At 35.4% G+C, this 13,225-nt stretch overlaps 1 protein-coding gene across 7 annotated transcripts in view; it reads right to left on the reverse strand.

Annotated features, from left to right (window-relative positions):
* Positions 1-3,081: 3,081 nt before the first annotated feature.
* The window catches only part of CNOT2 (CCR4-NOT transcription complex subunit 2), an 80,816-nt gene continuing 70,672 nt past the window's right edge, over positions 3,082-13,225 (reverse strand). For 6 of the 7 annotated variants that reach the window (XM_017822170.1, XM_017822164.1, XM_017822166.1 and 3 more), the window contains 5 exons: positions 12,613-12,674; positions 12,467-12,516; positions 11,543-11,643; positions 10,829-10,973; positions 3,082-4,223 (listed from right to left, as the gene is read on the reverse strand). In XM_017822170.1, the coding sequence (XP_017677659.1) occupies positions 4,137-4,223; positions 10,829-10,973; positions 11,543-11,643; positions 12,467-12,516; positions 12,613-12,674 (445 nt within the window). In that variant the 3' untranslated portion in view covers positions 3,082-4,136. The remainder of the gene's footprint in view (positions 4,224-10,828; positions 10,974-11,542; positions 11,644-12,466; positions 12,517-12,612; positions 12,675-13,225) is intronic. The other variant, XM_017822169.1, reaches the window with a different exon arrangement.

Consider the following 13,225-nt stretch of genomic DNA (forward strand, 5'->3'; position numbering starts at 1 on the left):
CCCAGACTAACTGCTTAGTCCAATCTGCATTCTTTACCAGAATTCAACTTCTACTAGCATAAATTATGGGCCATGACAGATGAAAGGGTATTTGAAAACTAAGAATGCTCAGACATTTTGCTTTAATAGAAGCAATTGTTATATTTAGGATCCTAAACCAAAAGCTACCTCATGCTTAGGATGACAACTGTGCATTTAGAAGCTTTTCTTGAGTGTGACAGATAGCAATCAAATTTACTCTTTTGTTTCACTTAATATCCAGCTATGGAAGTATTTTCAATCAGAAAAAAAAACTCAAACAAAAAAAGTCCTTCTAGGTGACAAGTATCTTTAAACATTATTATTTAGACACTGTACAGCTTCTCCCATAGCAGTGGCCACCTACAAGCCACTCAGGATCAAGCGACGGCCTCACACACCTCTATGTCTCCCAGTGCTGCCTAGGTTGTGCCAAAGACTGCTTTCTAGTCTCTTTATGGTCAACAGAAAGAGTATCTTAACAAAAAATTTTGCATCTGACTACAATGCGTAAGTTCTTATTTTGGGTACATTCTTGGTAATTTTTTTCATGGAAACTGTAAAATGGAAACAGACAAGTACAAAAAATACTGGCTTGGGGACAGAGGATTTCAGACATGACAAGGAGCAAAGTGATATGATTAAACTGTACATGTGTTATGTACTGCACAGAGGTCGTATCATGAGGGAGTGGTGTGGTCGTGAATCCCAACACACGTGCAGTCAACACTTCATTGGAAGTCACAATCAAATGAAAAATATTTTTACCCATATGAGTATCTGCAGGCTTCCCTGGATTACTTGGGTCTTCAATTAGGTTAATCAAGCCCATGAAGGTTCTCACGTGCTTAAGTATTTGTGGCACCAGGTATGAAGGTGGAAGAGATTTGAGTTCTGGGTGGCTTTTTTGTTTGTTCATTTTTTAACACCTCAGTGGAGCATCCTTAACTCCTTCCTCCGTGACTCTTTGGTACCCTTGATTTTTCCACAAGCAGGGTGGTTTGTGCAATGATTTAAAATAAGAAGTGTTTTTTTGCAATAGTAGGGGTAATCAAATTGGTGAAACCCATTTTAATCCTGGAAATTGAGGGTAGTGGATTTGCAGAGAAACTGGAGCCAACTACTCAATAAAGATTTATAAACAACACGCAACATGGAGCGATGACTGTGAGTGTATGTTGAACAAACCAGAAACAGGAATACTTCCTGTTTCCAAGAGCAACCAGTTTACTACTCAGAACTTACCTTGCACGTTGTTGTACAAAGCTATATTTATGGGGAAGAACACCCACCTTAAATAAAGGTATTTTTAGAACTGCATACTATTATCTGCCTATTCAAAGTGCTAGTGGAATGTAAAAACATATTAAACAAGCCTCAGACCTTAATTGTTGGTTTGGAAATCTCTTGGTCAATTCAGTTGCCCATTTGCTATGTGTGTGAGTGTATAAATGAGGGTTGAGGTTTTTTTCCTTTTGGGAAAAAAAAGTAGTATTGGTTTTTTTCCAATTTTTTAAATTAATACGATATCAGCTAAAAATGGTTCCAATTTTACACCTTTTTTCCTGTTTAAACCTCTTTCTCTTGCTTCAACCCAGAGTGTAATATGAAATTAAGTCTTAAGTTTTAAAGTCTCCATATATGCTTACTGAATCAATAAAAAAAGCCAGACTGTTCTTCTCCTTGGAAGAAGCAAAGCAGCAGTTCCTTGCTCATAGGTGAGAAGTATCCTAAAATCATGAATCTCACACTTTTGAAAAATTGGGGAGTTGAATACAACTGTATCGTCAAATAAATTTTTTGATAATTTAGGTTCACAGTTTCAGTTTAATTGTTTTTAAAGTACCATAGATACTTAGTATTTTAATGTAACTTATTTTGCTCCCTTTCCCATATGTTGTTTATTTCCACATCACATTAAAAAAACCCCAAACCCATATAATAAAAAATAATCACATTTGATCTGAAGATGCAAACACCACTTCAGGAATCCTTAAGGAAAAAAAAACCAAAAGTCACAGTGGACATCCAACAATAAAAAATGTAACATTAACTGTGGAGGGAATAAGACGCTTTTGGAAAATTATCTTTTTGAAAATTCATAAATTTATGTTTGAATAACCAAAGATATGTTTGAATCTGCTTTAGTTTGAGAAAAAGAAAAAGCCACCACCTTTTTTCAGCTGTGTTAGCCATCATATGGATTATAATTATCCTCTTCTTTCAAGTTGAGAAAAGTTTTCTTTAATAATAGGAAAAAAATAAAATCAACAGGCTTATATTTTTATGTCTACCATCTTAAAATAGAGATTAGAAAAAGTGCAGAATTTAAAATGCCATACACCTGACACAGAACCACAGCAAGGCCATTAATGGTCCAATTTCCAAGCATAATTCAACACATCCCAACAAGCTGCTTCTGCACTACATAGAAAAATGGGTCAAAACGTAAAGACAAACCCCCATTGACGTGTCTTTTCTTGCTTTGGTAATTTCAGGTATTTTGAAATGGTCTGCATGGCCAGAGGCAACTCAACCAGAAATGGCAATCATATCTAGAAAGAGAAAACTATCCAAACAGTTCAGGTTTTTCTTGCTCTGCTCTAGAGAACAGTTATAATTTTCAGAACAAATGTATATTCATGTTTGTTATCATCTGGAAGCCCAAGTAGCAGTGAACATCAAATGAAATGTATTTCTGTTTTAAGTGCGAAAACACCAACATGGAACTAAGCTGAGCTCAGTTCTAACCCAAGCTTCTTCCAAGTGTTTCTTCTGTGACGAATTCTTGAAGCATCTTTCTATCACTTGACATGTTACCCCACCCGTCTTTCGAAAAATTATTTGCTATTATAGAGAAGGGATCTGAAACGAAAGTTAACCAAACTTTTTGGCTGTGGAAAAGAATATAAAACTCTCATAAATTTACTTGTCAGCAGCAAAAAGACTCTTCAAGTGTCTTAACCACTGTACAGTTTCATAGTTTTAATACTTCAACTTTTTTTTCCATTTTTCATTGTTGAAGAAATAATTTCACAATCTCAAATCAAAGTCAACACTGCAGTGAGGAGAGCTTTTCTACTTTATTACAAAGAGAAGAAGCCTTTATGTGGTCAGAAAATACAAGATTGATCTTTTTTTTTTTCTCTTCCTATGAAACGCTGCTGTTCAAACAGCCAGAGTGAATTGTCTCAGTTCACTTCTTTAAGTCCCATCACATTCACTTGGGTATGGATGTCCTTGGCTGCTGAAAATCTGGCCCTTTAGTGCACAGGGCGACAAAGTAGTCCCCTGACCAGCAGTTCCAGAATGTCCCGTTTTCATATATTGCATCCATGCACACCTCCTAAAAATGAGGTACAGCAGGGCAAACATTTTCCAAAATAGATGTCATATATATAATATATACACATTCGTACATACATACCTTTATTCATGTGATGTCCAAAAATTTAAAAAAAATGTACACATTTATTACAAAATCGTAACAAAGACTGGACAGTGTTTTGCTCATTCTGGAAAGATGAAGCTCAGTAATACACAACTCTGGAAACTAACCAGAGACTGTGGCAATATCGTTCTTCTAAACAGTCAGATATTCTTGCATTAAGCTTGGCGAAAACTGCCTTTCAAAAACAGAAGGGGAAGTAAAATAAAGGAAGCAAACCTTGCTCATCTTTCCAAATGAAATACGAGAAGGATCTTCACATAAAAATGCACAAACAGTTTTTATTACCAATAGTGCTACAATGAACAATGCAAATTTTGTTGTCTAATTTTTTGTCTTTTTTCTTTTTTTTTGTTTTTACATTTTGGAAAACTAAGTGGTAAACTTTTGTCAGTGTACTCGCTTGTCTTTACAGACCCAAGCTTGTCTGCTGGCAAAAAAGAAAACAAAAACAAAAATTCAGACCCTGCTCAAACTAAAGAAAAACAATTACAAATTTAGTTGTTGGGCAGCACATAATTAGTAAGGCAGGACCTCAAATGGTGACCCTTCGCATGAGCCAATTGCCAGATCCTCAAGGAATTAAAACCAGGATGCCTGAGCCACATCAGTTCTGCAGTTATGTTGAGTATTGTGCTGAGACAGCCATACCCCAAGAAAAGGGAAGTCTTTAGAAGGCTTGCTGAGCAGGGTTGTAGTTGAAGGTTGATGGCAGATGAGGCCTTTCTTCTAGTTTGTCATATTCCAGATGGAACTCCTACAGTTAAAAAAAAAGACAAAACCAAATGACATATCATTTACTTGTTGAGACCTGGTCTTTTTACCAGCCATTGAAAAGCACAAATACAGAGGAGATCAAGCACTAACTTATCCTAAGGCAGAAACACATGATTTTGCTATCTTGGATTCCATATTTTAAGTAGAAAAAAGCAGTCAATTATAACTATCCTAAGCCATTATACCTGCAACACGTAGGCTCTCCTATTCTTTTAATGCTGCAATGACCCTCAAAACCCTTGTTATGATCTCAAACAATTTTATATATGCAGAGACACAAAACACAAATATGCAATCACAGCATGAGCTGCATTACGAACAAAAGCGTCTGTCTTTCCACATGTCAGGAGTACAGAGGCTTAGTTTGGATGAACTGAAGTTTAGGAATAGTTTGTGTCATACTACCAGACCAAATGGCCTCAAGCTGTGCCAGGGATGGTTCAGGCTGGATATTGGGAAAGGGATGTTAAGCACTGGAATGGATTGCCCATGGAGGTGGTGGAGTCACCACCCCCAAAGGTGCTCAAGAAACAACTGCATGTGCCATGGTCTAGCTGACACAGTGGGGATCAGTCAAAGGCTGGATTTGATCCAAAGAGATCTTTTCCAACCTAAATGGTTCTGTAATTCTGTAAAATTGTAAGTTAAACTAGCTAAGTTTCTCCTTTGGGAACACTATCTAAAATGCTATAGACACAAAGTACTGAGACCTACTTAAGTCAGAATTTATCAAAATATTTCACCATGTTTCATACTCATATCTAAGCTCCAGACTCAGCAAACCTGAAGTCTTGTATTTTTCAGATACTTTCAGCAGCGTAATTATGTCTCATCTCTATTTCATTTTCATTCAAGAAATAGGGTAAGCAGAAGTTTCAGAACTGCTCTTTAATGGTAGTGCTTGGTAATTCAACAAAAGTTACCTTGGACACGCGTAGTTAATTTATTTTGCCTAAATCGGTGGAGAATCTCAGCAGGACATCATCTCTATCTGCAGAGCAAACTTGCCCCACTATTTTTACATACAGACGAAAATACTGAGAGTAATGACAGATTATTTTAGAACACACTCTGAAGTGATTAAATAGTATAATATTTCAGTACAAATTAAGGACCAAGTCAATTCAACAACAGAAATAAAATCTAGAAACTCCAACTCGCAGACCTCTCTTCTTTCGAGGCAAAACAAGGTCCATTGAGCATAAAAAGAACATTCAGCATGGTAGAAAAAGAAAGTAGAGGTAAATGTGAAGCATTCTGTATTCCCTTGAGAATACTGTCCCTAAAACTGGAAAACCATAGCAATATCTATGTAAGGTTACAACCATCTGCACTGAAATGTTGGTTCCCTGCTCTCTACTCCAAACAAGTTTTTAGGGGTTTTTTGTTTGGTTGGGTTTTTTTGCAGTTATTTATTTATTTATTTGGGTGATGGGTTTGTTTGTTTTGACCTTTTAGGTAATATATGCAGAAGTGAATTGCTTTTGGCATTCCTAATTAAAGCTGCATGCCAAATTGTGTGTGTTCTCTTTTTGTGCAGATACATACGTGTGCTGAGACTGAATAGATGCCTGCTCCCTCCTTGGATCAGAAGCAAGATGAAGGTGTACAAATCTGTGTATGTATTTTAGCATCAAAGGCTAGATAGCCTAGATTAGGTTGGGCTAGATTAGGTTCTGTGGATCTTATGGGACCAACAGGAAGGCGGGAGAGAGACTTTTTGCATGGGCATGTAGGTATAGGAGAAAGGGGAATGGCTTTAAGATCAAGAATGGTAGGATTTAGATTAGCTATTAGGAATAAATTCTTTACTGTAAAGGTGGTGAGGCACTGGAACAGGTTGTTCATACAGGTTGTGGATGCCCCATCCCTGGAAGTGTTCAAAGCCAGGTTGGATGAGGCTCAGAGCAACCTGGTCTAGTGGAAAGTATCCCTGCCAACAGCAGAAGGGTTGGAACATTAAGGTCCCTTCCAATCCAAACTATTCTATGATTCTATGATCTTCAGTAATTCTGCAGCCATTTTATAATAGAAAAGATACTACTCAAGCTTTCTCTCCCATTCACAGTTGTCAAAGTTTCTATCTTGCACATAATCATGGAAAGGCCTGCAGATTACTATCAATCTATGGTCAGCTTCAATCAGATAACTGAACCTCCACAAGCTCTGTCTGAAATGCCTTCAAAATTACCCACGGAAAACTGCTAATGAGACTAGTAAGATATAGTAAGTATCAGTATCCTAAAAAAGGGTTTTCCAAATCCAAAGCTGTCGTGAGCCTCTATTGGCAGTGGTAGCTGCAAGCAAGGTGTGTGGGATAAATGCTCAGTAGCTTGAGCAATCCTTTGTCCCACAAATTGATGTCCCTCATTCAGAAGAAGGAGTATGATTCCCTACCAAATTTTCTTTAGAAGCATGTGAGTTCACACTTCAAACTGTCATCGATTGCTAAAATAAACAGGCTTAAAACACCCTTTTTGATTTGCACTGCAGTATCAGCAATCCTCAAATTCAATATTCAGCAGTGTATAAGAACACCTTAAGTTTTATTTGACAAAACAAAAAAGAGAACTCATTGACCGAGAATTTTTGAAAACTAAAAGGCAATTATTTATTACATATAGGAAAATACTTGTATTACAGGTATACTTTATGGTTTTGTTTTTGCCACTGTGGTTTAGGATGTCAACAGCAGATACTTTTTAATATAAACAGATACAAACAAAATGTAAAAAAATACCATTTATCCATTGATAAATGCGTTAATTTTTTTTATTTTCCACGTGGAGGTAATTATTAAAATGTAGATACCGTTTATTAACCAAGAATAATAAATACTAAATGTGTGTGAAAACTTATAGCACACGTGTGACACTAAATAAATTGTTCTATGCAAAGAAAATAACCACTTCTCACATCATCCTAGGAACTTGCTTTGATGGCAAAGTTACATCAGCCCGCACATGTACAAACAGGATACTTAAGACAGAAGAGGATTGCTTAGAATGATCTTAAGCATTAATAGAGTACAACAAAATAAAAAAGTTAGCAGAATAGGTAGTGTCCCTGAGGATAAATATTCTGGACTGTGTAAATCCATCAGAGCAGAGGGTAGAAATCCCACAGCTAGCTCAAGAATTCCAAATGGAACTTAAAAGTAGCATTTATACTGACTTAAAGATGGATGCAAAGACCCTAATTAAAATTAGGGGCTGAACTGAAATGCTATGGCACATCTCTATTAGAATAAGAAATTAACTTTCTAGTAATTATGAAACTACTTTAATTAATATTGATCTCAAGAGGATAGGGAGTAATTTTACACAGACAGCAACCCTGACAAGCAAATAAACACTTGGAAATCTAACTTTCTGAACTTTCTGTCCCATAAAGATTCCATGTTCTGTAACTATAAAATCAAAGTAAAAAGGTCTTATAATTTTGCTCCTTAAACAGATTAAGTCTCCTTACTGAAAAGCAAGAAGGAGAAACTCTAGATAGCTTACTTCAGACAACTTAAATCAGGATTTCAGTAAATGTGCAATTGTCGAAAGCACTTCTGGTGTCATATCTACTTCCCTTCTCATGTCTCGTCAACAGCAGCAAACTATAGCCACAACCTAAGTGAAAAAATCAGTGTCTTTAACCTCAGTGTATTTTCCATGTGCCCTAGGATGAAAACCACATACAGACATATCTATAATCAGATTCTCCTGCATTTTAGTTTGCATTTAAGGTGAATTTGAAGTTTATTGTCATTTATTTTTTCTTCACTATTTAATACCAATATGTCAAAACAGAATCCATTTGATTTTATTTCCTAACAGTTTAGGAATTCTTATTACTCAGCTACTTTACTGCATTTCCTTCTTCAGTTTATTATCGACTAGGTATATAAAAATAGAGCCTATAGTTTAATAAAAAAGATAAATATATTTGATGTTTTCTTGAAAGAATTCGTTCATCCTTCTTTACTTTTGTTAAATCAATGTAGGACACTATCAAAAAATCTATTAAATCATGACTGGGTTATGATTTTACAAACTTAGTCCTACAATTTAGTCACATTATCTAAACGGCTGTATTTCACTGTATCTATCATACTGCACCGTAATTTAAAACAGGGACAATAAATACATAAGCTCATAATGCACGTCTGCAAATGTCTGCAAGCAATGTCTGCCAAGTACAATACATTAGAATATGTGCTGCCCTATATTTGAGCATATACACTGGAACAACAGACAAATTTATAAAGCACCTGGAAAAACAACTGAACATGCACACAAAAGAGACAGAATTTACCAGAAATTATTCCTGTCTGACTGCTTCAAAGGACTAATGGAACTCTTAAGCAGTAAGTACTATTGTGGACTTCTAAGGAAACGATATTCCCAGCCTTCACTAATAACGTAGCAGTTACAGTAAGAGACTGCAATTTATCATAATTCTTTTTTTCTTCTCCAGCTCCTTATAGGTTTCACTTCCTGCACATAATCATGTGCAAAACAAATCAAAGTTAAATAAAAATTTCAAAATAATATTCCAGTTCAAATTTTTACATTAAGGAATATGCCAGCCTAAAAGAAAAGATATTATTGCATCCTATGGACATTGGGGGTGGAATAAATAAAATAATCATGTTCCTTGTAAAATTACCACTGCAGGTGCAAAATTTTAGAAAATACTATCTCTCCCTTACTAGCTATCAACAGCTTCTTAATGTCGGGGGAATTATTTTCAGCATGCAAATAAAGAGAAGAGAAACTATGTAGACCTTGGGAAAAACCATTCATAGAACAGCAGTGATTCCCATCTCTCTTTCAGCACAGTGTCTCCAGGAATGCTAACAGAAGGATGTAGTGTGCATAATTTAAGGAACGGATGCTGAGTTTCAGCACAGCACTCGGGATTCCAAATAGAGACAATACTATCTTCAAAAGTAATGCTAAAGCATCAAGTAGCAGATTTATACATTTAGAACAGGCAGGAAAAGAACAGACACTGAAAAGGTTACTTTTCTTATACAATGGGCACCACTTCCTCCTAGTAAAAGAAATGTTGTGTTTCCATGCAGGCTAAAAAAGCAATTCCATTGATATATGAACCTACATGAGGCTCTTAATGCTCATAAATAAGTGGAATATATTCAGGTGACTCCAAAAAAGAAAGCTATCCTTTCAAAAGGTAATTACTTCCCCTCTGATGATCTTATGTAATAATAAAATAGCTTTAAATAGCATCTTGGGGAACCTAAGGAAGTATACCAAGCATCAAATAACAATTTGAGTAGAAACAAAAACTTTCATTTTGTTCATGTTTTCGTTTGAGGGGAGTGATGCTTTTGCTTAAAAGTTTTGGAATTACCTTGCACTTAAAAAAACCATACAGCTAGGGCTTGCCATTAAAATCTTCAGTTACAAAGGTTTTCTTATGGCAGCAGAAAGGCAGAAGAGACAAGGAGTCACACATGCAATTGGACTGAAGAACCTCCCATATCCTTTAGAGCAACTAAAAATGTTGATTTCTGAGGGGAGCTTGCACAAACTAAACAAATTTTGGGGGGGAGAGAAAAAAATTTAATTATATCTAGTTAATGTCAAGATGATGGCAAATACACAGAGAGAAGAACACTCAACTTTATTCTCTTTAAAACAGATGTTTAAAAACACATCAACACATATATGTAACTATTTAAAGCAATGTTTCATAATCTCCAAGTGTATAAATACAACTTGCTCACAGCTTTTCAGCAAACAATTCATAAGTTATGCCACAGGTGAAAAGATTTCTGATTTTATGAAATACCTAAGCATGTGGAACCACAGAATATAGTTCCAACGTGCTGGAATTACATCTGTTGAGTTGGTCTGATCTGATCTGTTAGATGTGATACTGTACCTACAGATGGTCTGACACAGAACATTACTGAGAATATTCAGGGACAGAATGGGATAAATAGATTATGAGAGCTGGGAATGGAAAAAGCTGTAGCTTTCTGATTTTTTTAATGCTTTGGTCTACAATATAGAAAACAAGCATCATGAAAATATGCCTCCCCCTTAAAAGAAGTTATTATTTCAAAGAACTCTGATGTTAGACAACAGCATGGACGTCCTGAAGTATGGTCAAGGAGAGACAGCACCCGAAAACAAAAAAAGCATTCCCCCCCCCGTTCTACATCCATTATTAATTCCAAAGTAAGGTGTGGTAGCATCCTATTTAATTTTCCGAAGCAATAATAAAGTGTTCATAAGCACATTTTTAAAATGCCAAATAATGCTTTCCATTCTATAACTGTGTACATGGAAAGAGCTTTCAATTGTAACAAAACTCATAAGAGAGGTTCTATGCCCTTCTACCTCCCAAAGAAAACTGGAAATAAGAGAGACAGCTTCTTATTTTGCACAAGCAAGCCAGTGTTTTAGGCAACCTTTATTCCCTCACACATCAGAAACTAGGATCATGAACAACAGGAGGTTGAAAAGTTTGAGATTTTTGTGGAGAAGGTTGTGTTTTAATTTCGTCTTTCTAAAAATACGTGGTTGACAGATTTAAAACATCTGCACAAGGGAAAAGAGATACCTTAGCTACTTTCCTCCAGTTAAGACAGTCAAAGAAGTAATATGTTCCCCTCTCGTACGTATTGGTTTTCATTGTTGGCTCCATGCCCGGTGCCCTGGTGATCCATACTCGTTCTTCTTTGTGGTATCTCCAATCTCGGTTAAATCTTTCATTTTCAATAGGAAGGAAAAATAATTTTTAGAGTTAGTTATCTGAAATTGACATAATAAACTAATTTTAAAAGGTTTCAATCAATATTGTGCATTGCATTCAAATCCGATACAAGATTTCTATGACGTTGTTATTATACCTGTGATTTCATACCTCTTCCATAAAATTATTACACCTCAAACTAAACACATATGAAACTTTAAGAAGTCTGATAGTTTCAAACAACAAACTCTTTTTAAGAGTATTTACTGGTTTTTGTTTTGCTGAAGATAGGTAAGTTACACATTTAATAATGATTGGCACTTGCCATTTTTTCACAGTGCTTCATAACGCAAAATACATGGGACAGGCTTTTGATTTCCACTATATGAATGAAAAAAACCCATATGAAAACAAGGTTGGAGGAGGTATTTTAAAAAAAAGGTTTCCGTTCAAGATGACTAAGCTTCTTTCTTTCAATGTCTAACTTGTTGGGGTGTGATTTTTTTTTTTTTTTTTACATCTACTACTTCATTACTGCAATAGATTAACTCATATAAGACTGACAAAATAGTTTGAACGTACAGCTCTACTGCTGCTAATAGCTGTAATACATCTCCTCCATTCATGTAATAGAGATAAAACAGGAGATCTTCTCCATATCGGCCAAGTTTTATTGCAGCCAGCTGCAAAAGATTGAAGAAAATGAGGATGAAAAATCACAATAGATAAATGTTTTTAAACATACTATCCCACTTAAATAACACAAGGATACATCCAGAATGTGCTTCCATCCTAAGTGTGTTGAAAATGATACTCTAATATAACAAGAGCAATAATTACTAAAACAATCAATTTTTCTTCACTTTTAGTTAACCTTTCCAACTTAAAGGATACAACAGAAAAATAAACAGATGTAACAAATCAGCAAGACAGAATTTTCTCCCTGTATGTGTGTATCCTCACCTACCTATTTTGTTTGAAAAAACCCAACAGAACAATTTCTGCATGTATTTGCTCACTTCGCACTCTATTAAGCAATATTACTAAAACTTCTTTCACTATTTTTCAATGATCCCTCTTAGAGAACCACAACAGTTGAAAGAAAATATATATCAAAAAATCCCTATTCATGTAGATACAGAATGAACAGATAAATGTGAGAACCACAATTTTGAACTCATCTCAAGAAGAAATATCTCCATTTAATTAATTTGGCATTTGAATAACACTGTAAGAATCCTAACCTTTGGGAGAAGGGCAAACTCTTAAAAACATACTGTGCTCTTTTGCTATTCTTTTGCATGCCCATTCTCTTTTTGTAAGGTATAATGGGTGCTTGATGCGTCCAATCAGCCTGTTAACACACCACTGCTCCTAGAAAGACTGAGGAGATCCATAAAATGCACTGATTTCAAACATTACCTCTCTGAAAGAAAATTTAGAAAATTTCTGGTAATAAAGTAACAAAAAATGCACACATACACACACATAGACACATGTACTCACCTTATCCCTAATGTGAATGTTAGTTAAGTATTCAGATGGAACATGGAAGTCTAAAAAAGAATCGGAATTGATGCAACTATTAAGACATGTAAATGAATGTAGTTTGCAAATATTAATACTGATTTAAATAGTTATTTCTCTCTTACCTATGTCTTGAGGTCGACAAGGTGATGATGCCCAGGGGGATGCAAATTTGGGATAAAGATTTCTGAAGAAAAAGAAAAGCATAAATTTATAAAAATTAAACCCCAAACCAACCGACTTAAAAAAAAAAAAAAGGCTCTATAAACAACCCTGAAAACCTAAAAACTATCACACAACCAAATCACTAGCTGGGGTGAGAAAAAAAGGAGGAAAATTTCCTAAAACAGTTATATTTATTAATTTTCTTTTTAATATTCAGAGTAAGGTTGCATTTAAACTGCCATGGGAAACTACAGGGTCAAGACTTCCTTTATCTTTCCTTCTTAGGAAACTTAAGTGTCAGAGATCCCTTTTTCAGGTATCCAATATTATACAGGGTTTCAATTTGACTAGGAGCAGCTGTCACAAGCCTGGTGGGTTCTGATTTATTAGCCTATGGTTTCAAAGGGGAGGAGAAGCTCATACTGGAAGGTTGTTTTTTTAAAACTAACCAGTGAAGATTTTGCTCTTCTTCTGAACAGGAATTAGAAGAGTTAATTTAAACCACTAGAAATACACACAGAATTCTTAAATTTTGTTTCCAAAAGCACACTTATTGTGTTGTGTTTCCAAGTC

This window comes from Lepidothrix coronata, unplaced genomic scaffold, assembly GCF_001604755.1.
Source record: "Lepidothrix coronata isolate B3197 unplaced genomic scaffold, Lepidothrix_coronata-1.0 Scaffold95, whole genome shotgun sequence".
Taxonomy (NCBI): Eukaryota; Metazoa; Chordata; class Aves; order Passeriformes; family Pipridae; genus Lepidothrix; species Lepidothrix coronata.